The 27,480-nt window shown below is 40.0% G+C and overlaps 1 protein-coding gene and 1 non-coding gene across 2 annotated transcripts in view; both read left to right on the top strand.

Annotated features, from left to right (window-relative positions):
* COL4A3 (collagen type IV alpha 3 chain) overlaps nucleotides 1–27,480 on the top strand; it is a 131,331-nt gene that overhangs the window by 64,789 nt on the left and 39,062 nt on the right. Inside the window, exons 19-32 of the mRNA XM_038748782.1 lie at nucleotides 386–470; nucleotides 3,865–3,900; nucleotides 4,807–4,971; nucleotides 5,250–5,342; nucleotides 7,035–7,130; nucleotides 8,296–8,366; nucleotides 9,970–10,158; nucleotides 11,897–12,065; nucleotides 13,549–13,641; nucleotides 15,518–15,622; nucleotides 16,368–16,465; nucleotides 18,112–18,262; nucleotides 20,866–20,979; nucleotides 23,905–24,072. Of these exons, the coding sequence (XP_038604710.1) occupies nucleotides 386–470; nucleotides 3,865–3,900; nucleotides 4,807–4,971; nucleotides 5,250–5,342; nucleotides 7,035–7,130; nucleotides 8,296–8,366; nucleotides 9,970–10,158; nucleotides 11,897–12,065; nucleotides 13,549–13,641; nucleotides 15,518–15,622; nucleotides 16,368–16,465; nucleotides 18,112–18,262; nucleotides 20,866–20,979; nucleotides 23,905–24,072 (1,633 nt within the window). The remainder of the gene's footprint in view (nucleotides 1–385; nucleotides 471–3,864; nucleotides 3,901–4,806; nucleotides 4,972–5,249; nucleotides 5,343–7,034; nucleotides 7,131–8,295; nucleotides 8,367–9,969; nucleotides 10,159–11,896; nucleotides 12,066–13,548; nucleotides 13,642–15,517; nucleotides 15,623–16,367; nucleotides 16,466–18,111; nucleotides 18,263–20,865; nucleotides 20,980–23,904; nucleotides 24,073–27,480) is intronic.
* Nucleotides 4,263–4,400, top strand: LOC119931092. Its single transcript, XR_005451955.1, has one exon. It is a non-coding gene; the product is annotated as a small nucleolar RNA SNORA7 (small nucleolar RNA).

Below are 27,480 nucleotides of genomic sequence, written 5' to 3'. Positions count from 1 at the left end.
GTCCCACGGGGGGCTCACAGTCTTAACCCCCATTTTACAGATGAGGGAACTGAGTGACTTGCCCAAAGTCACACAGCTGACAATTGGCGGAGTCCGGATTTGAACCCATGACCTGTGACTCCAAAGCCCGTGCTCTTTTCCACTGAGCCACGCCGCTTCTCATGTGCTTGGCAAACAGTAAATGCATAATATCGTTGTCATCATCATCCTCCTCTTCCTCCTCCTCCTCCTCATCAACATAATTATCAGTTAGTCCATGGAAAACTTGTGGAGTAAAAGCCTTGACTACTTCTCATTGTCTTTATTCAAGTGCGTAGTACAGTACTCAAGACACAGTAAGCACTCAATAGATTCCACTGATTGATTCCCTTCTCTCTACTTTTAGACAGAGTACTATGATATAATCCAGGAAATAGGAGATAAAGGGTTGCCAGGACCAAAAGGACTTAAAGGACCCCGTGGCCCACAGGGTATGTTTTTAAATTTGCTATTATTATAAAGAATAAAAACATAGATCTAACAGTGTCTCAAATTATTTAAGAAAAAATGTGTACTACTGCCTATGCATAACTACACTCTACACCTTTCAATAAAAGCTCGGTTGTTTTTTTAGATTCCATCGATTATTTTTACCTAAACCTTATTTTATTTTATATGGGGTTCTTTACTAGAGATTTTCTTATACTGTTTAATTTTAATAGTCCAAGATTCAAATGCATCAAAGCATATGATTAAAAGATAAAAACCTCTTTATACTCTACCATTCACCCCATCTGTAATTTCTTTTAATGTCTGTCTCCCCGTCAACTTTAAGTTCCTTGTGGAAGGTGCCATGCCTACTAACTCTATTTTACTGTATTTTCCCAAGTGCTTAGTACAGTGCTGTGCACACAGTAAGTGCACATTTCCCTGAATTATTAGTTCATAATTTAAAGTCAAATCAAAGTGTTCAATTTTTTTTCAAACTTATAAAAAATGAGAGCATAGAAAAATAAAAGCTAAAATGAAAACCCCATATGTCTTCTTGCACTACAATGGACTGAAATATGTTTTATCTTTCTTGTTTTGTTTGATAACAAGCATTAATAGACTGTAAACTCATTGTGGTCAGGGAATGTGTCTGTTTATTGTTATATTGTACTGTCACAAGCACTTAGCACAGTGTTTTGCACACAGTAAGTGCTCAACAAATATGATTGAAGGAATGAGTAATAGTTATTTCAAAAATCAAAATTTGAGACTGGAGTATATTATGTGGTTACTTAATCTAAAAGCTAAAAACTGAATCAGTATGTCAGGAAGGTAATATTGGGTTACTGGTGATATTTACTATGAAATAAACTGAACTCAGCTCACTCGCTCCCCTATCTTTTTGTCATTCTCATACCACTAACCCACAGCCCTAGATCACCTGCACAGTCAGCCTTTTTCACTCTTGAGATCAAGCGTCAGAGTGCAGCTGGCAGAAATCTAAATATCAGGCCAACTTCATCCACTTCAAGTTTATCCTTGCAGGTTTTAACATTACCCTTTCCTCTGCTCAGCAAAACTATTTTTACCCCCTTATTGACACCTATGCCCATCGCCCTTGTCAGTTGTTAGAGACATTTAACTCCCTCCTCAAGCCTCTGTCCCCCCACCTCCCCCATCCCTTGTCCCAAATGACCTGACCACCTACTTTATTAAGAAAATTGACGCTATCAGGGCTTGAGCTCCCTAAAATTAGCCCTGCCCCTCCTCAGTCCCTCCCCCTTCTGACCCCCTCCTCAACTTTCTCATCCTTCCCAGCAGTATCTCTAGAGGAGATCTCCTGTCTTCTCTCAAAAGCCACCCCTTCCACCTGCACATCCAACCCTATTCCTTCACACCTTATTAAAACTCTGGCCCCCTCCCCTCGTCCCTCCCTAACAGCCATCTTTAACTGTTCACTCTCCAATGGCTTCTTCCCCACTGCTTTCAAACATGCCCATATCTCCCCTATCCTAAAAAAAAACAACCTTCCTTGACCCCATGACTCCCTCCAGTTATCACCCCATCTCCCTCCTACATTCCTCTCCAAATTCCTTGAGCAAGTTGTCTACACCTGCTGTCCCAGATTTCTCTCCAGTTCTCTCCTTGACCCCCTCCAATCTGGCTTCCATCCCCTTCACTCCACAGAAACTGCCCTCTCAGAGGTCACCAATGATCTTCTTCTCGCCAAATCCAGTGGCCTTCACTCCATCCTAATCCTCCTGGACCTCTCAGCTGCCTTCAACACTGTGGACCACCCCCTTCTCATAGAAATGTTTTCCAACTTTGCTTCATGGACTTTGTCTTCTCCTGGTTCTCCTCATCTCTCTGACTGTTCATTCTCGGTCTCCTTTGTGGGCTTCCCCTCTGCCTTCCATACCCTAACTGTGGGGTCCCTCAAGGTTCAGTTCTGGGTCAATCAATCAATTGTATTTATTGAATGCTTACTGTGTGCAGAGCACTGTACTAAGCGCTTGGGAAGTACAAGTTGGGTCCCCTTCTGTTCTCAATCGACACCCACTCTCTTGGAGAACTCATTTGCTCCCATGGCTTCAACTACCACCTCTACACAGATGATACCCAAATCTACATTTCCAGCCTACATTTCTCTATCCCCTGCAGTCTCGCATTTCCTCTTGCCTTCAAGACATCTCTACTTAGATGCCCTAAGTACAGATGTCCTCCCATCATCTCACACGTAACATGTCCAAAACAGAACTCCATACCTTCCCACCTAAACTCTGTCCTCCCCATTATTTTCCCATCACTTTAGATGGCACCACCATTTCTGTCTTACAAGCCCATAACCTTGGTATTATCCTTGACTCCTGTCTGTCATTCATCCCACATAATCAGTCCATCACTAAATCCTGTCGGTCCCACCTTCACAACATCACTAAAATCCACCCTCTCCTCCCTATCCAAACTGCTAACACATTAATACAATTACTCATCCTGTCCTTCTTGGATTACTGCAACAGCCTCCTTACTGACCTCCTGTCTCTCCCCACTGCAGTCTATACTTCTTTCTGCTTCCCAGGATCATTTTTCTAAAAAAAATTCAGGACATGTCACCCAGCTCTTCAAAAACCTCCAGTGGTTGCCCATCCACCTCCACATCAAACAAAAACTCCTCACCATTGGCTTTAAACACTCTACCACCTTGCCCCCTCCCACCTCATCTCACTACTCTTCTTCTACAACCCAGCCTGAAAACTTTTCTCCTCTAATGCTAACCTTCTCACTGTGACTCGACTTTCCCTGTCTCAAATACTGATGTTTTGCCCACGTCCTGCCTCTGGGCTGGAATGCCCTCCCTCCTCAAACCTGACAGACACTTACTCTCCTCTGCTTCAATGCCTTAGTGAAGGCATATCTATTCCAAGAGGCCTTCCTAGACTAAGCCCCCCTTTCCTCTTCTCCCACTCCCTTCTGCATCACCCTGACCTGCTCCCTTTGTTCTTCCCCCCTCCCATCCCCACATCACTTATATACATATCTATAATTTATTGATTTGTATGGATGTCTGTTTCCTCGCCTCTAGACTTGTAATCTCATTGTGAGCAGGAACATGTCTGTTTATTGTTGTATTGTACTCTCCCAAGTGCTTAGTACAGTACTCTGCACACAGTAGGTGCTCAATAAATATGATTAAATGAGTGAATAATCATGTTTCCTTAATCATAGTTTTATATTTATTTCTATTAGCTAAACTAAATTCTAAGTCACTATAAGAGACTCATGATGTGTATTTTTTTAGTTGGATTTTATAGCACACCTATTGTTTCAAATACTTAGAGGAATTTACTTTTAAGACACTTCACAGAACTCATTAAAGTCTTATTGTTTCCATAGGGCCGGAAGGTCCTCAGGGGATGGGTGGCAGGCCTGGTAAGTATATACTGAATAAAGTCAAACTACATCCAAATGAAAAATCCCAGATATAGTGCTAACATGAAAAATACCACAGAGGAATTAAATTTAATGTTATTTGCCTAAACCATCATTTTTTTTCTTAACTCAAATCGAGTGCCCTCTTGACTTGTAAATAAAAATAATACCAAGGTCAATCACCAAATCTTATGGCAGTGCTCATTCCACTGACCAAACGATGTGGGTTCATTTTTAGGAAAGCTTGGTCAGTAGAGAGCTTGAGTGTGAAGTTTATATTTTATGTTCATAGTGAACATAGAGGAGGCAGTCATGAGAAGTAAGAGGAGTCATGTTTTCTTTTTGCATCTCCTAGCCCGAGAGACCTCTCAAGGTCGCTCCTGGAGAGTTTCCAGTACTCTACCAGTCTTGACCATGGGAGCGAGAGTGAAGCAGAGGCATACGCATTCCATTCCTAGCTTGGGCAGTGGCTAGCAAGTGGAAGGCAATCTGCTACAAGTCAAAACTCCCCTGTGCTGGGTAGCATTCATAAATTCATTCATTCAATTGTATTTATTGAGCACTTACTGTGTGCAGAGCACTGTACTAAGTGCTTGGGAAGTACAAGTTGGCAACTCATAGGGATGGTCCCTACCCAACAGTGGGCAGCGACGTAGGAAAAGGATGAGGGCGGACACTCAAGTTAATTGCACGGAAGGAGGCAATGATAAACCACTTCTGTATTTTTACCAGGAAAACTCTATAGATACATTATCAGAACCATTGCAGATGGGGGTGGAACGTTCTGGGCGAGATGTGTCCATGGCGTTGCTATGGGTCGGAGACGACTTGACAGCATAAGATGAGACAGGCCCAAGAGAACCATGAACCATACCTGCAGTTTTTAAATGTGTACCTTCTTATTAGGTGCATCGATCCCAGGTGCCCGAGGCAGACCTGGACCACGAGGCACAAAAGGGAGGAAAGGGGAAAAAGGCCTTCCTGGAAGGAATGAAATGGGGCTCCCTGGAATACCTGGGAATCCAGGCACACCAGGCTTCATGGGATTTCCAGGCCCACCAGGATTACCAGGTAGAGATGTGACTCTTTGGAATGATCATAAATCTGTGGGGATGAGATTTAATCCCAACTCTGCAGATTTCTGGCTAATCTTGAGGAAATAGCTATTCAGCTATGAGGGGGAGCAATCCTCAATTGCATTATTGCAATCATCAATAATGGTACCTCATCTTCTAATATGAAAATGTTTAAGTGTTCCATGACATTAATTACACATGAAAAGTGTGATTGGCAATGCATTGGTGAGCTGTACAGTACCTTTCTAGTCTCTCATTCTGATGTCTCCACAGGTAAAGTAACTTTTCAAACTGGTCCACCAGGGATCCGTGGATACCCAGGCAGTTTAGGGGATCCAGGATTACCAGGAGCCTATGGATTCAAAGGTAAGAAATACTGACAATCGCCTATTTTAAAATGGACTATTTTTCAACTTAATTGATTTCTGTTTGAATTTATTTTCTTTAGAAAGTGATGAAGTCTGTGATCCACCAAAACCCTAAACATCAATCAAAAGTATTTATTGAGCATCAGCTGGGTAGAGAACACTATACTAAGTGCTTGGGAGAGTACAATAGAACTAGGAGTCAGTCAGTCATTAAGTCAACCTTATTTATTGAGTGCTTACTGTGTGAATAGCACAGTACTAAGTGCTCGGGAGAGTACAGTATAACAGTAAATACACCCATTCCCTGCCCACAATGAGCTTACAGTCTAGAGGAGGAGACAGAAATTAATATAAACCAATCACTCAATCTGTGGTATTTAGTGAATGCTTACTGTGTGCAGAGCACTCTATTAAATGCCTGGGAGAGTAAAATGAGGTTGGTAGACACATTCCCTGCCCTCAGGGAGTTTACAATCTCATGGTGGGAAGATAGACACTAAAATAAGTTACAGATAGGAGGAAAAAGGAAAAAGAGATATATGAATTAGCACTTAGATAATTGGGTATGTAAGATATGAAATATGTAAGATATCTACATAAGGTGCTGGGGAAAGTTATATGTAAGTCCACTGAAGACGGTAAGCTCTTTGTGGATAGGGAATGGGTTTGTTTATTATTATATTGTACTCCCCCAAATGCTTAGTACAGTGCTGTGCACACAGGAAGCACTCAATAAATACAACCAATTGGTTGATTGATTAGGGGTGTTAAAGTGCTAAAGTAGCATTGGGTGGTTAGCTTGTCTTCCAGACTGTAAGCTCATTGCGGGCCGGGAATGGGTCTGCATATTGTTCTGTTGTACTCTCCCAATCGTTTAGTACAGTGATCTGCACACAGTAAGCATGCAATAAATATTATTGAATGAATGAAACCGGGGGAGACCAGAATTTAATCTAGGAAGGCCTCCTGGAAGAGTGGAAATTTGTTAAGCCAGTGTTAGGCCTTTATTGCTTCTTGTTTTCAAAGAAATAATGATAATAATAATAATAATAATAATAATAATAATAATAATAATGGTATTTGTTAAGCTCTTACTATGTGCCAAGCACTATTCTAAGCTTCTATACCTATGAAACAAAATAAAATGTGTTACTATCATGTAAGGTTACTTTTAGATGGATTATTCAAATGATGCCCAAATTTATGCAGTCTTTACTCTGCATGCCAAAGGATAAATTTGTTCTAATTACTTTTATGATAGGATTATAATTTTAACTTTCCCTCTGAAGGTAATGCTGTTCTTGTTCTTCTGGGTTTCTTTGACCAACCTGGGCAGTAAAGATTAAATTCTTGAGATTCAGTAGATCTTAGCTATCATAGAAATTGTCATCATCATCGTCATCCTCACTGATATCTATTGGGTACCAACAATATGCTGAGCACTGTACTGAGCACTTGGGAGCTTGAAATAGAAGTAAACAGCATGAGCTCTGCCCTCAAGGCTGATTTTACACTCTAATATATCTGACAAAAGACAAAAACATATCATACAAAAGTCAAGCTCCTTGTCTCCTAGATCGCAGTGTAAGTCTTACAACATTTTTCCCTAATAAATAAGTAGTTAAATCATTTTATTCTAGGGAGACAAATTGTGGAGTTCTTTATTAATGGAATCATTATCTGATTTCAGGAGAAGCAGGAAACCTGTGTACTCAGTGCATTTTCACACCAGGAGCCCCTGGCCTTCCAGGCATCCCTGGCTCAGATGGTGTAGCAGGAATGAGAGGTAACAAACTATACATTCTTAATTCAGTGCTCATTTTGTGTTTCCCAAAGGGTTTTTTCAGAAATATGAATCCATTGAGATAACACTGTACTTTCCAAGCACTTAGTACAGTGCTCTGCACAGAGTAAGTGTTCAATAAATACAATTGAATGAATGAATGAAGTCCACAAACTCAGACTTTCTCTACCACAAACACAATTGGCTACCGAGAGGACCACTATTTATGTGGTCTATTTATATTCATACCTAAGATACCTAACAATCACTATTTATGTTCATACCTTACCTCTTTTTTCTTATGGTATTTGTTAAGCCCTTACTATGTGTCATATGTACTATGTGCTTCTCATAAGTGCTATTGGTATCAGACTGGTAGATGAGTGGATAGGATTTCAGTATTAATAATAATAATAATAATAATAATAATAGCATTTATTAAGCACTTACTATGTGCAAAGCACTGTTCAAAGCGCTGGGGAGGTTACAAGGTTATTTGGTTGTCCCACAGGGGGCTCACAGTCTTAATCCCCATTTTACACGTGAGATAACTGAGGCCCAGAGAAGTGAAGTGACTTGCCCAAATACACACAGCTGACAATTGGCAGAGCCGGGATTAGAACCCATAACCTCTGACTCCAAAGCCCGGGCTCTTTCCAGTGACCTACGCTTAGTACTATTATGATTACTAGTGCTTAGAATAGTGCTTGGCACATAATAAGCACTTAACAAATGCCATTAAATATTATTCTTATCATTATTATTATTAATATGTAAAGGGTGAATACAAGAAATTTAATTCACACACAGCCCCTTAAGACCCAGTATATTTTCCCACCTCCTACACTTTATAGAACTGGGGAAGCCCAAAAAATATGATTTTACATCTAAGAATACTAAAAGTAGAAAATACTTATCATATTTCCCAAAGGCATTTTCATGGCACTTATTTAATTTTAAAGCTGTAAACTTTGGGTGTGTGGGAGGGGCAGGATTGAAGAGAATATTGGTTTTATATGCTCTCTCCATAGAACTATTTTGCTCAAATCTTCAAAGGCAATTTCTCAGACCTACATGATGATGGTGCATGTTACTTACCTCCCTTGATGTTATTCTAGGAATGAGTAACAACCTATTTTTGATAAACTGTTACCATCATTCTTTGCAGGAGGACGGGGAGCGGATGGTCCAAAGGGGAGCCCAGGGAATCCAGGAATTGCAGGCCTTCCAGGGTTTCCAGTAAGATTTAAATCATGTGTTGTTTTAAAACCTTATTTGAATTAATTTTTGTGTGAAAGAACAAATAGAATTATGGGGCTGGAAGGAGTCTTAAAAGGTCAACTGCTCCATCCCTCGATTCCAAGTTGGAAATGATTAAATAGTTCCTGTCAGATCAGTGACTAGTTTTACTTTGACAGCTCTCTGGACACAAAAGGTTCAGAGTTCCCTTTTTTACTTGTATCAGGGTTTTATCGCCCTAAATGGTGAAGTTTGTCTAAAGAAGGTATGCCTTATACCCAACCAGATTTTCCCCTGCTGTAACATATGCCTATTTCCTCTGTCTGTGTGACATGGAGAAAAACTCATCAATCAATGGTATTTATTGAGTACTTACTATGTGCAGAGCAATGTACTAAGTGCTTGGGAGAGTACAATATAACAGTTAGCAGACACTTCCCTGCCCACAGCATGCTTACAGCCTAGAGGACATTCCTCAGACAAAAACAACCTTTATACACAGTCAGTTCTTCTATAAAATGGGTGTTACATTTGTGATGAGTCCTGTGTTAAAGGAAAAATCACGTTATGATACTCACACCTTGACTTGTGTAGCAGGTAAGCACACAAACATTTCTTCCAACAATGCATCACATTCTATGCACGTTGTAGAAAGAACACTCCTCAACAGCGTTCTAGCTAAAACACAAAGTGAAAACTTTTGTTATGGGAAAACTGACTGTCCTTGAAGAGAGTTACTCAATCTTCCCAGAACCTTCTTTTCTTCATGATAAACTGCCTAATTCTTTAATTTTCCTCATGGAATCCATTTTTCTTTCTTCAGTCACACTTTTTTCCCTTTTTTGGCACCTCTCCTGTCCCTCCATTACCCTTTCAATATGTCATAACAAAAATGGAAACAATGTTCCAGTGAGAGACAGTGCAGCATCATGAATGTAGATTTATTGTTTATGGTTTCCTTGTTCAGGGTCACCTCTTTGGTTTCTATTTAAGTTATTTGAACTGACCTGCCAGGACAATGGGAAAATCCCAGGGAATGGATGCTTTTTTGCTCTCAATTGGCAGTCTCAAACACCAAGCTGCTTATGAAAATTCCCGTGAGTCTTTCAGAGTCAGATAGGAGGGTGGCAAATTGGAAGTAAAAGGACCTTCACTCTTCAAACCTCCCAGATCTCCCTCACACAAGTGTTCTTTCCAAATAAGTTATTGGGAAAAAACAGATGAATCCTAAGTTCTTGTTTGTGCAGGAAGCAATAGGGACCATAGGAGATTTTTTGAGGAAGGGATGCTGAATGTCTTATATTTCCAAGGCATTGGTTTATAGTGATTTTCAAACTTCAGAAGTCTTTTTTGAAAATTGACAGTAATTCTTAAAGGTTTTGCCTCCTAGGATTTCTCCCCATCAGATCATTTCTATATGAGGGATCAGATGATAGAAAATAACTCAAAAGCATCACTATAGAAGATCATAAGTTTTCCCTTGAGGTTTACATTTTAAGATTCAAAGAGTTTGATCTGACATTCTAATAAGTTTGTTTTTCATATTCATATCAAATAATTTAACACAGATATAAACAAAGTTCTGCTATGAATTGTTCCCTAGGGTTTACCGGGTTCTCATGGTGGCCAAGGACTTAAAGGAGAAAAAGGAGAATCGTCTCACTTAGGATTGGAGGGGCAAGTAGGAGCCAGAGGGGATCCAGGGATTGGAGGGGATCCAGGAAGAAAAGGCTCTGATGGAATTCCTGGGAGGCCTGGAGTAATAGGATTACCTGGACTGAAAGGTGAACCGGTTGGTATTTGGTGATATATTACATTTATTATATTTGAAATTAACTGAACATTGAGTAAAGCAAAAAAAAAGAGTTACTTCCTGGGGCAAGATTTGCAAAGCCTGATTTGATTAAGATTGAGCAAAATATACTGTAAGAAAAGCATTAGTGAGAGTATCACCATCCATGACTAGTGATTTTTTTAAGTAAAATAACTAGTATATAGCACCCATTTCTTTTCTGAGCACCTTTAAAATTATGTACTGATAAGAACGGTGCTACATTATTGGTTAGATTTTCAGATGAGTGCATATCCTCTGTGTGTATAGGATACAGGAAATGAAGATGGATGGAAGAGGCAAAAGCTGTGGAGAACATATGACACTGAGTCATCACTTTTGTTATCTAATCATTCAGTCATTCATTCATTCAATCGTATTTATTGAGCACTTACTGTGTGCAGAGCACTATACAAAGTTCTTGGAAAGTACAAGTTAATCAGTTTCCTTATGAGCAGATAAAATCATATTAAGCCACAAAATGGTATATAGAACATTTAAGTCCAGAAGTGCATTGATTTTATTCTATTATTTGATATTCTTTTACCTCAGTGCCTTTAGAAATTAGGTAACTGGTTCTCCAATTACAGGAATTGAGAGGAAAATATTCATTTCTGTGGAGTGTGTATTTGTTAAAACCAAATGAATACTTGCAAAATCCATTTAAGGTGTATTATAAAAGCACTATCTGAAAAAAAGAGCACAATTGTTTAACAAATGCATCTTCAAGATAAAACCATTTTAAGGAAAAGGAATGACTATGCTTAACCAATCCAATATTGACACTATTATTGGGGCAAAACAGTTCAAGATGAATTATTATCACTGTTGATTTAATTTAGAATACACCTTTTGAAGTATCTTTTTAACTTTCTTAATTACTGCCAATTTACTCCCAGTTGCAGGAGTTATTGGCCACGAGTGGCATTTCACTGCAGTAAATCTCAGATGAGTGAATGGATAATTTCTGCATGGCACAATTGCATTGAATTAAACGTGGTTATTGATCAAAAACCCTGGTGATCTGTTTTAGAGGGACTTCCATCCTAATGAAATTTTCTTAACCATAATTTCACACTAACAGAACTAAAGTCTCTCCCAACAGGCCCCAGGGAATTAACCAATATGCCTTCCAGAGATGTCGATGGAAAAATAAAATGCTTCTGCCCCTTCCTTCTTTCCTAAATTTTCTACTGAGACCAGGGTTATGCCTGTTTCCAGGAAAGAATGGCATAGGTAGCAATGTTCCCCAAGGAATCCCAAACTTTGAAGCACATGAGAAAGGCTCACAAAGGGAGAGAGCAATCACTCCTGGGGACCGAGCAGACTTGCCCTTGATATCTTGGGGGTCACCCCTGTTGGATGGGGAAAGGTCATTCTTCCATCTCACCCCCTTGAAAATTTGTGAGTGTCGTCCCCTGCATATCCTCTGCACATTTAAGACGCTTCTTTCTGTAAGTCAGAGATCATTCATTCATACAATCGTATTTATTGAGCGCTCACTGTGTGCAAAGCGGAGAATTGATTGGGCTCAGTAGAAGAAAAAACCTATCATTGACTGAAGCACTAAAGCCTGACATAATCAAGAGATATTTAGACTCAAATATGCTATGACATATGACTGAATGACTATTTACATTTGTAGACAATGAAGCTATTTCTGTGATTGAATGAAACAAATCTGTTTTTACCTCTGTAGGTCCCGTTTGGTGAAAAAGGGGACACGGGCTTTCCGGGAAACCCTGGAAAGCCAGGACCTCCAGGACCTATGGGATTAGCTGGACCATCTACCTATGGACCACAAGGAGAACAGGGTCCAAAAGGAGCCCAAGGAGTCCCCGGATTTCCTGGAATGCCCGGAAACACTGGTATGTTCATTTATATTTTCTCCATTTTTGTCCAGTGGGAAGTTAATTTTTGTATCTAATGGTAAAGTGGAAAGAGGCAAGTTTCTTTTGCTACTGGTAAAATTAATTAAATTCTGGTGAAGCTACCATTTGCCAAAGCCTAAGTGACAGGTGGAAGTCAACCTAAGTAAAGAGAAAAATGCAAGGAGACAAACTCATTTGTGGTTTTGAGTCGCTCTCAGTAGCTGTCTCTTTTGACTTCCCTCAGATCTTTGCCATTCCCAGAACTCTTCCTTATTTTATTGCCAAAGTGTTATTCCTGATCTGGAATCTAAAAAAAAATCTAAAGTTAGGTCTTCTCTAGAAAACTAGTAGACTAATTGAAGCCACAAGAGAGGCTCGGTGTTCATTTTCCAGATATTTTGACCTTCCTACAAAATTTTTTAATTTAATGTAATCATTTAATTAAGGTGAAAGACTTAACAGTGTAGGCCTGGTATTAATGGAATTATATGTCAACAGATCCAGAATAAGGAAAGTCACATTTGGTGGTAAAAAATTGTATGAGCTAGTGTTTAGAACACAAAAGCCTTCAGAATCCAAAGGCCATAAACATGGTGGTAATTTAATTTTGCTTATGGTTCAGGTCATTTTTGTGCCCGTTTATATCTTGATGGATGAGAATTCTGATGAAAGTTTACAAAAGTCAAACTTCAGAGAAATGGAAAATTTCCCCCTATTTATTTTTGAATACAAGGAAAGTATGCTATTTAGGGAATTTTTCCTTTAAAAAAAAGGAATAGGTTTTAGGCATTTTGTTGAAATAAAAGAATAGAAACAATGAACAAAAGTCTAATCTGTTAATGTCAAATCTCAGACCTTCACCTTTCTTAAAGGTGAATTCATTTGTGGTGAATTCCCCCTAAGTAAATGACTTTGCGATATGTTTCTTTTCTCTCCTACTCCATTTTTTAAATCTACCTTCTAATTTTGATAAATATTTTTAACTAGCACTCTCTAAATACCATGTACCTTAATATAAGGCTTCTATTCCTCTTTTGCACAATTTCCTTGGAGTTCAACATTAATTCCAAAGCATTCATTAAAATTGGGCAGGTTCACCTTTTGGAAGATTGTGAATTCCAGATCCGGAATAAATCTGAGATCATTTATTCATTCATTCAATCGTATTTATTGAGCGCTTACTTTGTGCAGAGCAATGTACTGAGCACTTAGGAAGTACAAGTTGGCAACATATAGAGACAGTCCCTACCCAACAGTGGGCTCACAGTCTAGAAGGGGGAGACAGACAACAAAACAAAACATGTGGACAGATCAATTCATCTAGGTTTGTCAGTCTTAAAAAGGAAATACCCAAACCTTGGAAATTACAAAATTAATTTAGGTTTCACCTTATGAATGTCTGGTAAATGTATAAGGGTAGGTTCTTTTCCAAACTGCTAAGGAAATATGTACCAAACTCACTATTATGAAATTTCCTCAGGTCCTAAAGGAGAAGTTAGTATAATGAAGCCAATTCCTGGCCCACCTGGTCTTCCAGGACTACCTGGACTACCTGGACCACCAGGTCCAATAGGTAAGCATTCCTTCTTCCAGATAAAACAAAGAGGGAAGCTTTGGAAAATTCATTTATAACTTTGGCCCTGTTTGCAAGTTTGCAAAGAGTAACTCAGTCCTGGGAGTCAGAAAGACCTAAATTCTAGTCCTGTGTCTGCCACTTGTTCACTGGATGACCAAAGGCAGGTCACTTAACATCTGTGGTCCTCCGTTACCTCATCTGTAAAATGGGGATTAAGACTCTGAGCCCCGTGTGGGATGGGGACTGTGTCTAACCTGATAAGCTTGTATCTACCCCAGTGCTTAGTTCAGTGCCTCGCACATAATAAGCGCTTAGTAAAGACCATAAAAAAGTAATATCAACACATTTTTACTTTGTGTTTATTAACAACAAAAATTTTTAAAAGTAGGGTTTTAATGGTATTTGTTAATAATAATAATAATAATAATAATTGCATTTATTAAGCACTTACTATGTGCAAAGCACTGTTCTAAGCACTGGGGAGGTGAACAGGTTGTCCCATGGGGGGCTCACAGTCTTAATCCCCATTTTACAGATGAGGTAACTGAGGCCCAGAGAAGTTAAGTGACTTGCCCAAAGTCACACAGCTGACAAGTGGCGGAGCCAGGATTTGAACCCATGACCTCTGCCTCCAAAGCCCATGCTCTTTCCACTGAGCCACGCTGCTTCCCCCACATAATAAGCGCTTAGTAAAGACCATAAAAAAGTAATATCAACAGATTTTTACTTCATGTTTATTAACAAAAATTCAAAAGTGGGATTTTTATGATCTTTGTTATGAATAATAATAATAGTAGCATTTATTAAGCGCTTACTATGTGCCAGGCACTGTACTAAAAGCTGGGGTAGCCCTAATGGGAAGGTTAGTTTGAGAGGAATGAAGCAGCATGATTTAGTAGATGTATCATGCGTCCAGGAGTCAAGGATCTGGGTTCTAACCCAAGCTCCACCACATGTCTGCTATGTCACCTTGGGCAAATCTCATAATTTCTCTGGATCTCAGTTATCTCATCTGTAAAATGGGGATTAAGACTGTGAGCCCCCTGTGGGACAAGGACTGTGTTTAACCTGATTAACGTGTATTTACTCATTCATTCATTCAGTCGTATTTAGTGAGTGCTTACTGTGTGCAGAGCACTGTACTAAGCGCTTGGGAAGTACAAGTCGACAACATATAGAGATGGTCTGTACCCAACAACGGGCTCACAGTCTAGAAGGGGGAGACAGACAACAAAACAAAACAGCTCCAAAACTCCAGCGCTTAGAACGGTGATTGGCACATAGTAAGCACTTAGCAAGTACTATAATAATAATAATAATAACTGTTGTTATTATTATTATTATTATTATAAACAGTACGACTAGGTTGTACTGGGAGTAGAGAGTGGCTAAGTAGGGAAGAGAGAGAGAGTTCCAAGTTTTCAATCAATTAGCCATACTTGCTGAGTGCCTGCTCTGTGCAGAACACTGTACTAAGTGCTTGGGAGAGTATAATATAACCAAGGTGGTACATATGTTCCCTACCCACAATGAGCTGAACACACGGAAGGCTGTTGCCTCCCAAGCTGTTTCCAAGCAGAAACCATTGTGTCCTGCCCCAAATTATTGAAGACAGCCCCAACCTAGTTACAGAGAGTCTCCAGTGGATGTAAGAACTCTGAAAATATGTTGGCAGGAAATGTGTTTGTTTATTACTATATTGTACTCTCCCAAGTGCTTAGTACTATGCTCTGTCCACAATAAGCTCTCAATAAATATGATTGACTGACTTATGGCCCCATTATTAATCAGTGGTATTTATTGAGCACTTACTGTGTGCAGAGCACTTATCCTTGCAAAACCGACCCAAAACTGAATGGTTTTCTTTCTTTAGGCATTGTAGGCTCAGTGGGGAAATGTGGTGATCCAGGACTCCCAGGACCTGATGGTGAAACAGGAAATCCAGGATTTGCATTTCCTGGGCCTCCTGGGCCTAAAGGTAACTGCTATATTCCAAATGAAGTTTGACACTCGTTTTTTCTGGGAGTAATAATGAACCACACTCAGCCCTTTAGAAACTGAAAAATATAACTCTGTCACCAGGCAAATCCCTCTTACAAGTGTCTAGATATTCTCCAAAGTTTGGTTATGTGGTGGCATCTTGAATGGAGGTACAGGATCTCACAGAGTGATTTTGAGGGGACCCGATTTACTCGTATCCACCCCAGCGCTTAGAGTAGTGTCTGACACAGTGAGCACTTCAAAAATACCATTATTATTAATGTTAATATTATTATTATCATAGATAATGAGCACTGGAGTTCCACATCCCTGAACAGTTAGATAAGGGTGGTGGCAGCCAAGCCTCCTCGCCCAACATATTCATCAACCCAAATGAACCACATTGACTTTGAACTTTTATTTCGAAGACTTGTTGAATCAGAGGTGTAAATACAATATAAAAGGATGGTTATGGTGATATTTTTTCCAAAGTGAAAACCTCTTTTAAATTCATTCAAAACAGTAGTGGCATGAACTGGACCTGAACCAGAATTGATTCCATTTCCTCTGGCTCAGATTTGAAGCAGAATTGAATAATGTGCATGTTCTATACCTTTGCTTATTTTTAATGTAAAAACCTGTCAAACCTAATAACCATAGAGCATATAGTTTGAGATAAAATCAATCCTCTAGTGCTAGTCTATTCAACTTATTTTTTTTTCTGAATTCTCTTTTCTCTTTAGGGGATAGAGGCAAAATGGGGACTAAAGGATTACCCGGTTATCCAGGAGAAATGGGAAAGCCAGGGTCACCTGGAATACCAGGATTCCCAGGAGCAAAGGTCTCAAAGAATCAAATTCATTGTAATCAGACATGAATGTTAGGACACTTATTAGCTATTACTTCATAGCCAGAGTCAATTCTTATCTTGGGTTTGTTGGGAAAGAGGTCAAAATGGTGAGCAATGTTATGACTAAATATTAAGAGTTTTCAAAAGTTCTCATCTTATAAATAAAATTTAGTAAATAATGTTTTTGTAGCCTTCCTTGTGGCCTAATCCACAGTTTCATCACCTATGTATTAAGAAGTTCTTCTCCAACTATAATTACTCTTGCTTTAATTTAAGCCCATTGCTCTTTATTAAAGTCTTGGAAATAGGCTCAAAAATCATTTGCATTGGAAGGTATGCAATAAATTACACCATGTGATCATACTGTGGATCATATTTGCAGTGGTAATTATAATTATTTGAATGTATAAACTCTGGGACTGGGGCCATTGGCAACTTTCACTGCTAAACAGTGATATGAAAAGGTACATAGTGAGTCTTATTTGGTCAGTAAGGAGAAAATATGTTGCTTCATAAGAAATGGGTCAATTCTTTTTTCTTCTTCAAATGCATTAGATGGACTGCAGAAGTCTCAGTAGGATAATATGCTTCCAAAAAAAGGAAACAGTCTACACAGTAGTAGGTCCAAGTGAATCTGAACATTTCTAATTTTACTTCTTCCAGCCAGACATATGGGAATAGGCAGAATTGTTGTGAAGAGAAAAAATGTTTTGGAGCAAAATACTATTTGCCAGAGATTTTTGATGGATTGCTTCTAAATTATATGTGCCTAGGACATTAAATGACAGAGTAGCCTTCTAGACTGTTGACAGGGAATGTGTCTCCCAGCTCTGTTGTACTTTACTCTCCGCAGTGCCCAGTACAGTGCTCTGCACACAGTAAGCACTCAGTATCTTTGTTGCATTTACAAAGCTTGAACTCATCAAGGTGTGTGTGGAAATCAGTAGAGTATGACATTACACATTGGCTTTCAACAGACACCTGGAGATTTGAAATTAACCTTTCTCCTTTAAATCATATAGATCTGTCAGTCAGTAATGCTGGGTAATTGCTTTTTATTCACTTTTGTTTTTATGGTATTTGCTAAGTTCTTACTATGTGCCAGGCTCTGTACTATGTGCTAGGGAAGATACAAACTAATCAGGTTGGACATGGTCCATGTACCACAGTCTTAATCCCCATTTTACGGAGGAGATAACTGAGGCACAGAGAAGTTAAGTGGCTTGCCCTAGGTCACACAACAGACTAGTGGTGCGGCTGGGATTCGAACCCATGACCTCTGAGTCCCAGGTCCATGCTCTTTCCACTAGTCCACACTGGTTTCATGCTGATGGAAAGATTGCAACAGTTGAAAAGAACCTCTAAAATCAAAGGTGTAAATAGGGGCTACTTAGTGTAGAGGAAGGAGAGAGAGTTCCGTTCCATTTTGTTGCTGAATTGTACTTTCTAAGTGCTTAGTTCAGTGCTCTGCACACAGTAAGTACTCAATAAATACGATTAAAATACGATTGAATGAATTACCGCTTTGACAAAGAATGATGTTTTTAACCAATAAGATAAACAGCTTGGGAAGGTGATGTATACTTGTAGGTTTTGTATGCTCTTACTTTGTAAAGCCAACTTTCCTTATGCTTTAGGGAGATCCAGGCCTAGCTGTTCCTGGAGCCCAAGGGAAAAAAGGTTTTCCAGGAGACAGAGGAAATATGGGGGAGTATGGAGGGAAGGGACGCCCTGGACTTCCAGGTCCCCCCGGATTCCCAGGACACAGAGGGCCCAATGGGCCCCAAGGTATAGTAACAACTTGACTATCCCTCACTTCGTAGAGATTTCCAGGAATTATAGGGATAGAAGAGCTAGAAGGAACCTGGAGATGTCATCTGATCCAGTACCCTCCCCTCCTGGTATTTGAATAAAGAAACCATCTAGGATTGATGGGTAACTATTCCGTCCTTCAAAATCACCGGCGTTGGCATCAGCTGATTGCTTATTCTGGCGATTCATCACCTGACTGCTTAAGTTCTTCCTTTTCCACAACTGTATCTTGTTTTAGTTTAAGCCCATTCATTGGTCCTTGTTCAGGGACACAGACTCATACAGTTGTTGCCACTCCGTAATTTCAATTTTTGCTAAGTAATTAGCCTTAGTTTCTTCACTCTTTCCACTAAGGCCCCATGTTCTAGTCCTTTCTTTATTTTTGTCCTTTCCAGTTTTGGCACTTTCTCTTTTAGAATACAAAATGATTTACTCTTCACAAAAACAGGCTAGTTGCTTCTTAGTTCTTTGTGGTGAGAAGCAGCGTGGCTTAGTGGAAAAGGCACGGGCTTGGGAGTCAGAGGACATAGGTTCTAATCCCGGCTCTGCACTTTTCTGCTGTGTGACCTTGGGCAAGCCACTTAACCTCTCTATGCCTCAGTTATTTCATCTGTAAAATGGAGGTTAATACTGTGAGTCCTATGTGGCACAACCTAATTAATTTGTATCTACCCCAGTGCCTAGAACAGTGCTTGGCACATCGTAAGTGCTTAAAAATACCATAATTATTATTAATAATTATTAGTATTCTTTTAAGTGAATGCAAATTGATTATTGCCTTGTACTCGAATCTCCCAGCTCACACTCTTTGCTCCTCTCCAGCTATGACTTGTGCCTCGTTCTCAACTCTCTCTCCTCTGACCTCTCACCCAGACCATCCCTCCTGTCTGGGATTCCCTCCACCTACAATTCCACCAGATCACAGTTCTCCCACTATTTAAAGTCCTTAGGAAATCACTGATTAATTTTCTCCCACCTCTCACAAAAGTACTTCTGTGCCAACTTCACACTTATGCACTCCCACCTATCCACAGCACTTCTATACATATTGACTTGCCCAATTATTTAAGCACTTTCTCATCTACAAATCCATATTTCCTTTCTCCTCTTCTGTCTGTAAATTATTTTGTGTCTGCTTCCCCATTACACTATACAGTTCTTGAGAGCAGAGATTACGTGTTCTAGTTCTACTGTGCTCTCCCAAGCACTTAATACAGTGCTCCCTACCCAGGAAGCCCTCAAAAAATATTAATGATTATTGATTGACAATATTAAGATGTGACCTCTAATTATCAGGGTCTTTTTTTCTTTGTTTACAGATGGACACAACATCTGTCCATTTCCAATTCTCCTGTTCCTCATAATAGTAATATAATAATGGCATTTATTAAGCGCCTACTATGTACAAAACACCGTTCTAAGTGCTGGGGAGGTTACAAGGTGATCAGGTTGTCCCACCGGGGGCTCACAGTCTTAATCCCCATTTTACAGATGAGGTCACTGAGGCACAGAGAAGTTAAGTGACTTGCCCAAAGTCACACAGCGGACAAGTGGTGGAGCTCATAGTTCACAAAAATCTTAAAAAGTATTTTTTCCATGTAGACTTGACCTGTGTGACACCTCTCTGGAAAGAACTTAAATAGTGAAAGGAGGATAGTCCCTAAGCTTGCTACAGAGAGGCGGTAACAAGACAAAATTCCCATTCTTGGGAGTGAAAGAAGGAAGAAACCAGGTGTCCTCCATTTTTTTCAGTAGGGTATCCTGTTCATGTTACTCCTTGTATGCCAGGGTGTAATTTGAATCCTCAGCTAAAGGAACATTGAAAATTAGAAATAACAGACAATAGGACTGCCAGAGTTTCCCAGGGGCCTTTATAGTTACAGTAGCCAAAATGGGTAAAAGTTCAATAGAACAATAACAGTAGCAACATATGATTTCATTTGTTCTGGGTTTTGGTTTCTGTTACACAGCTTGATCATCTCCCAAACTGTGCGCTGTAAAAATGCACCAGACAGATCTGCTTGAACTCTGGCAAGAGAATATCGGAAGGAAAGAGCAAAAAAAACCTACCAACACAGGGGCAGGGAATGTGTCTATCATGACTGTTATTAGTAAACTCTCCAAAGTGCTTAGTACAGGTGCTCTCCACACAGTAAGTGTTCAATAAATATGACTAATTGATTAATTGGTTTGCCTATAACTTCCAAAGGCTATTGGGGCCTTTTTAGAGGAGTTTACTTTCCCTGCAAGTAGCAGAACAGCTCATCATCCATTTTTGATGGACCTGATTTTTTTTCCTCAGCTATGATTGTAGGAAAAGCTCAATTCTGCAGGAAGAGGCATGATGTTCTTCCACTATCAGCAAGGGAGACAAACTCTTCTGCATAAACCTCAGTGACTTTTGGGAGATAGGGGCCAACTAGAAGCTTTGTACCCTGGGTTATTTCATTTTCCTAGCCCTTTTCTTCTCTATAAAGCTCTTGCCAGCTTTCAACCAGACCTGTCTGGGTTTTTTTTACAGAAGACCACTCTGGTGAGATTTTCTAACCATCTAAGAACTTCTCCTTTTGTTTTTCCAGGAGATCCTGGTTTACCAGGACCTCCAGGAGATATAGGATTTCCCGGAGAATGCATACTATGTGCCACGGGCTCCCCAGGACTTCCAGGTTTAAATGGATTAAAAGGACAACAAGGTAAGAGGTTCCATTAGGCCATGAAACACAGATGGGAAGTCTAGACCTGTGTACTAATTCCAGCTCTCTCAGGGGCCTGCTGTGTAACCTTGGGCAAGTCACTCAACCTCTCATTGCCTCAATCAATGGAATCAGTTTCCTAATCTGTAAAATAAGGATAAGAATTCTGCTTTCCCCACCTCTTTGGTTGTGAGGTCCTTGTGAGACAGGGACTGTGTCCGATCTGATTATCTTGTACCTTTCCCAGTGCTTAGCACTGTGCTTGGCACATTTGCTGCTTGCCATAATACCATAAAACAGAGAGACCCTGTTGATTAACTTACTGAATTTTATTTCAGCTTAAAGTTAAAAAATATCCTCATCTATATTTGTATTTTTTAAGCGCTTACTATGTGCCAAGCACTGGAATAAGTTCTGGGGTAGATATAGAATGGTCAGTTCCCACATGGGGCTCCCAGTTTAAGTGGGAGGGAGGACAGATATTTAATCCTCATTTTGCAGATGAGGGAACTGAGGCCCAGAGATATAAGTGACTTGCCCAAGGACACACAGCAGACAAGTGGCAGAGCCGAGATTAGAACCAAGGTCTCCTGATTCCAGGCCAGAGCTCTTTCCATGCTGCTGTGCTTGTGCTCCTTAGAAGATGCTGGGTCTGAGGTGAATTTGTAGTGCACATTAGTCTGGGAAATGAGAGAAGTAGAGACACCAGTGTCAAAATATTGTATCATTTGTGCATTTGACTTATCTAAAAAAGTTTTATTTTTTTTTTAATTTTGAAGGCATTTTTTTCTGTTCTATTAGAACATTAAAGTGGTTAATTCTACCTTCTTGATAAATAAAGTATATGTGAATATGTAGGCATTAAACAGAAGGAGATCAGTAAATAACTGTTCTTTCTGAAAATTAAAATATATATTTTGGTTAATCCTTAAATTAGTGAAAAGAACTAAATAAACATTTACAGCGGGTAACTGGGCTGCCTTTTTCCAAAATTACCTTCTGCATCACCTTCAAAATTTGGCCAACAACAATGAGGAAAAGACCTCATCTTTGAACTACAAAAATGTCTGCAACCTGTAGTGGTAGTAACATTTATTGAGTGTCCACTTGGTGCGTTGCACTGTTCTAAGCACTTGGGAAATTCAAAATAAATGACACATGCTCTGGTCTCGAGGGGCTTATACTCTAGCAGGAGACAAACATAAAAAATATTTGCAATATAAGTGGAAAAATGAATAATGGCTTTCACATACCAATAAATCAATCAGTGGTATTTACTGAGAACTTACTATGTGCAGAATGCTCGACTAAGTCCTAAGTGGACTAGGGACCCATGTTCTAGTCCTTTCTTTGTTTTTGTCCTTTCCAGTTTTGGCACTTTCTCTTTTAGAATACAAAATGATTTACTCTCCACATAAACAGGCTACAATACAATTCAACAGAATTGGGAGTACAATACAACAGAATTAGCAAACACATTCCCTGACCATAATGAGCTTACACCCTAGCAGGGTCGACAAACATGAATATGAATAAATGCAAGGTGGTCTTGATGGGCTTTAAATTATCATCATATTTTAATTATCATCATGGTGCTAAATTGTGCCTGAGGTCCAGTGATGCATCCTCATTTGCTGAGAAGAGAACGAGTTCCCTCTGCTCCCCTCCCCTTAATTCCCCTACTAGAACCCAAATTGGAGAATCTGGGCCCGGGTGGCTGTGGATTGCAGTCCCCTCAACTCCAACCCATGTAAGTGTCTTGAAAAACCACTTTAAACAGGGGCTGGAAAAGCAAATCAGATTGAAGGTACTCCACTGGTGGCGGAATTACTATCAGCATATACTAGCCACCCCACCGTGGTCTCACACTATCCTATATCTCTAAATAAGAAGCAACATTGCCTAGTGGAAAGGCCATTAGCCTGTGAGTCAGAGGACCTGGGTTCTAATCCCGGCTCTGGCACTTATGTGTTGTGTGATCTCTGGGCCTCGGTTACCTCATCTGTAAAATGGAGGTTAAGGCTGTGAGCCTTGAGTGTGTCTAATCTTTATTATCTTGTATCTATCTCAACACTTAGTACAGTGCCTGGTATATGATGAATGCTTAACAAATACCTTAAAGAATATACTGCTGTACTGTTTTCTGTATGTACCTGGTATAATGATGCCAGACAAATCCCTTACACTGGTAAGGGATCCCTTACACTGGTAAGAGAAGCAGCATGGCTCAGTGGAAAGAGCACGGGCTTGGGAGTCTGAGGTCATGGGATCAGATCCCGGCTCTGCCACTTGTCAGCTGTGTGACTTTGGGCAAGTCACTTAACTTCTCTGTGCCTCAGTTACCTCATCTGTAAAATGGGGATTAAGATTGTGAGCCCCCCAAGGGACAACCTGATCACCTTGTAGCCTCCCCAACGCTTAGAACAGTGCTTTGCACATAGTAAGCACTTAACAAATACCAAAATAATGATTATTATTATTATTATTACCATGGACTTAATTACAGGACAGTGAAATGGACATCGGATCCTTGCCTCTTTCCTCTGAAGTTCATAGATGTGCTTCAAAAGCAAATTTCTTACCCAAGGTTCAATGTTTGTGACAGGAATCTTGCTTGCTACACCACCACACAGAACACAGTCTGTGCCGCCTGTGTAGATTTACACTGTGAGACCATCCATGAAAAGTAGCCCATGAGATCACCTACTCTCTTCTTCTTCTTCCTTCTAGACTATAAACTCATCCTGTAGCCTGTGAGCTTGCTGTGGGCAGGAGACATGTCTATCAGCTCAGTTATATTGTACTCTGCCAAGCACTTAGTACAGGGTTCGACACACAGTAAGCGTTCGATAAATATGATTGATTGATTCATGCTGCCATTCCACTACCCTCTATTATTCATCATATTTGATTTTTTTGTTTTAGGAGAAAGAGGATTGAAAGGTTCAAAGGGGGACCCTGGAATTCCAGGTTTGGATAGATCTGGATTTCCTGGTGATTCTGGGCCATCAGGAACCCCAGGTCAACAAGGCAAGATAGGACCGCCTGGTTCAAAGGGACATTCGGGAAGACAAGGTCATTTAGGAGCACCAGGTAATCACATCACCAACTGACAGAAATTATTTTCTCAATAACTGGGCATTTCCTTGTCTGACTTCCTGTGGAACTGGGCATTTGAATAATTCTTTTTATATTTGCATGTGTGCCCTTTGGCTTACACTTCTGTATCTTTCATGTTCTTTCCTAGGAGAATGTGGATCTCATCAGTTCAAGTATTTTGTTTTCCTCTTTCTAACCGCCACAGCACCCAGGAAAATGCCTTGCACACAGTGTACATTCATTAAATATTGCAGAAGGGATTGAATCAATAAATGAATAAATGGTAGAAATTATTTTCCTCATTCAGATGGAAATATCATTTTAATCATTCATCATAATGAAGATTAACTACATTGTGTTCTGCCTTAAAGTAATGCAGGTCTCTTGGTTGCTAAAATGAGTATTGATGATCTTATAATAATAATAATAATAATAGCATTTTTAAGCACTTACTATGTGCCAGGGACTGTACTAAGCACTGGGGTAGATACAAGCAAATTGGGTTGGACACAGTCCCTGTCCCATGTGGGGCTCATGATCTTAATCCCCATTTTACAGATGAGGTAACTGAGGCACAGAGAAGTTAAGTAACTTGACCAAGATCCCACAGCAGACATGTGGAAGAGCCAGGATTAGAGCCCACAGTGTTATGACTCCGAGGCCTGTGAGTCATAGGCCATGCTACTTCTCTCCCTAAATCAATTCTTTAGTGATCTAAACTACTTTTGATACCAGTTTTTTCAACACTGATGGAGTAAGTGAAACTTTCCATATTCCCATCTTCTTGATAAAATAAGACTTGTGTATTTTGTGAAATAGATTGCCATCTTGCAAAAGTACCTAGAAAGAGAAGCAAAAAGGAGCCCTTTCCCAATTCAGGAATTCAAAATGAATGAAGGAGATGTGAAATATGGCCAGAGTCTAAAAGGGAATGGATTTAAAATGTTTGCTAACTAATCAGCGATACACTTGAAAAGAGTGCATAATAATACAGTGCTCTGCACACAGTAAGCGCTCAATAAATATGATTGAATGAATGAATGAATAATATAATGATACTTGTTAAACACTATAATAATGATGGCATTTATTAAGCGCTATGTGCAAAGAACTGTTCTAAGCGCTGAGCACTGTTCTAAGCGCTGAGCACTGTCTAAGTGCTATGTGCCAAGCACTGGTCTAAATGCTGGGTTAAATATAAGATTGTCAGATCAGACACAGTCCCTGTCCCACATGAGGCTTACAGTCTAAGTAGGAAGGAGAACAGCTTAGAACAGCTATTAGAACAGTGCTTTGCACATAGTAAGCGCTTAACAAATACCATCAAAAAAATAAATAAAAACCAGCTATGAATCCCCTTTTGACAGATGAGGAAAGTGAGGCCTGGAAATGTTAAGTGATTTGCACAAATTCACACGGCAGACAAGTGGTGGAGCCGGATTTAGAATCCAAGTCCTTTAACTCCTAGGACCGTTCTCTTTCCACCAGGCCACGTTGCTTCCCCATGAGGAGATTCACCTCCTCCAGGAGGCCTTCCCAGACTGAGCCCCTTCCTTCCTCTCCCCCTCGTCCCCCTCTCCATCCCCCCCATCTTACCTCCTTCCCTTCCCCACAGCACCTGTATATATGTATATATGTTTGTACATATTTATTACTCTATTTATTTATTTATTTATTTATTTATTTATTTTACTTGTACATATCTATTCTATTTATTTTATTTTGTTAGTATGTTTGGTTTTGTTCTCTGTCTCCCCCTTTTAGACTGTGAGCCCACTGTTGGGTAGGGACTGTCTCTATATGTTGCCAATTTGTACTTCCCAAGTGCTTAGTACAGTGCTCTGCACATAGTAAGCACTCAATAAATACGATTGATGATGATGATGATGATGATTACATGGAAACTACACACCAGAACAAGAGACTGCAAAGCCAGCCATCCATCCCTTTATTACCCTGGTTCACCTTTCTCACAAACGTTGATTTGGAGACGATGACTGTCAACTATTTTTTTTTAATGGCATTCGTTAAGTGCTCAATAACTTCCAGACACTTTTCTAAGCACTAGGGTAGATACAGCGTAATCAGGTTGGACACAGTCCGTGTCCCTCATGGGGCTCGCAGTCTTAAACCCCATTTGACAAATGAGATAACTGAGGCAAAGAGAAGTTAAGGGACTTGCCCAAGGTCACCCAGCAGACAAGTGACAGAGCTGGGATTAGAACCCAGGTCCTTTTGACTCCCAGGACCATGTTCTATCCACAAGCAGTGCTGCTTCTCAAAACAGTGAAGCACCCTAATTGCCATTCCCAGGATCAAAGAAGGACGTGAGATAGGGCATCCCACAAAACTCTCCAAGAGAACTCTGGGACCTTGGTTCCACCCATGACAGACCCTTGCTGCTGTGGAATGTAGTAATCAGCCCCTTTGCCTAAATGAAATATAGTTTTTGTTTTTCCTTCTCTACAGTTCACTGTCACTCCTCTCAGAACCTGGGTTTGGAAATTTGAAATCACCAGCTCTTATAAAAGACTGATTGCTTTAGTGCATTACAGGGTAGTCCAACACAAGCAAGTTTCTTTTCTTATTTATTTTGTTAGTATGTTTGGTTTTGTTCTCTGTCTCCCCCTTTTAGACTGTGAGCCCGCTGTTGGGTAGGGACTGTCTCTATATGTTGCCAATTTATACTTCCCAAGCGCTTAGTACAGTGCTCTGCACATAGTAAGCGCTCAATAAATATGATTGATGATGATGATGATGATTTACCTTTCTATTTTAGACCCAAGTTTAGGTAGATCTAATTTCCAGTTGTCTCTTTGGTTTTGGTTTAATCAGTGACATTACCTCTAAGCTATTGTGTTAACCACTTAATTATTATTATTATTGTATTTGTTAAGCACTTACTAAGCATTGGGTTAGATACAAGTTAGATTGGACAAAGTCCCTGTCCCACACGGGGCTCACAGTAGGATTTAACCCCCTTTTTACAAATGAGGTAACTGAGGCCCAGAGAAGTTAAGTGACTTGACCAAAATCACACAGCAGGTATACGGCGGAGTCAGGATTAGAACCCAAGTACTCCTACTCCAAGGCCCTTGCTCTTTCCACTAGGCCTTGCTGCTTCTCTTAATGCATATACCTTTAGAGAAGCAGCATGGCTCAGTGGAAAGAGCATGGGCTTTGGAGTCAGAGGTCATGGGTTCAAATTCTGACTCCACCAGTTGCCAGCTGTGTGACTTTGGGCAAGTCACTTAACTTCTCTGGGCCTCAGTTACCTCATCTGTAAAATGGGGATTATGACTGTGAGCCCCCCATGGGACAACCAGATCACCTTGTAACCTCCCCAGCACTTAAAACAGTGCTTTGAACATAGTAAGCACTTAATAAATGCTATCATTATTA

The sequence above is a fragment of the Tachyglossus aculeatus genome, chromosome 7, assembly GCF_015852505.1.
Source record: "Tachyglossus aculeatus isolate mTacAcu1 chromosome 7, mTacAcu1.pri, whole genome shotgun sequence".
Classification (NCBI taxonomy): Eukaryota; Metazoa; Chordata; class Mammalia; order Monotremata; family Tachyglossidae; genus Tachyglossus; species Tachyglossus aculeatus.
This window is presented reverse-complemented; position numbering and strand designations above follow the sequence as displayed.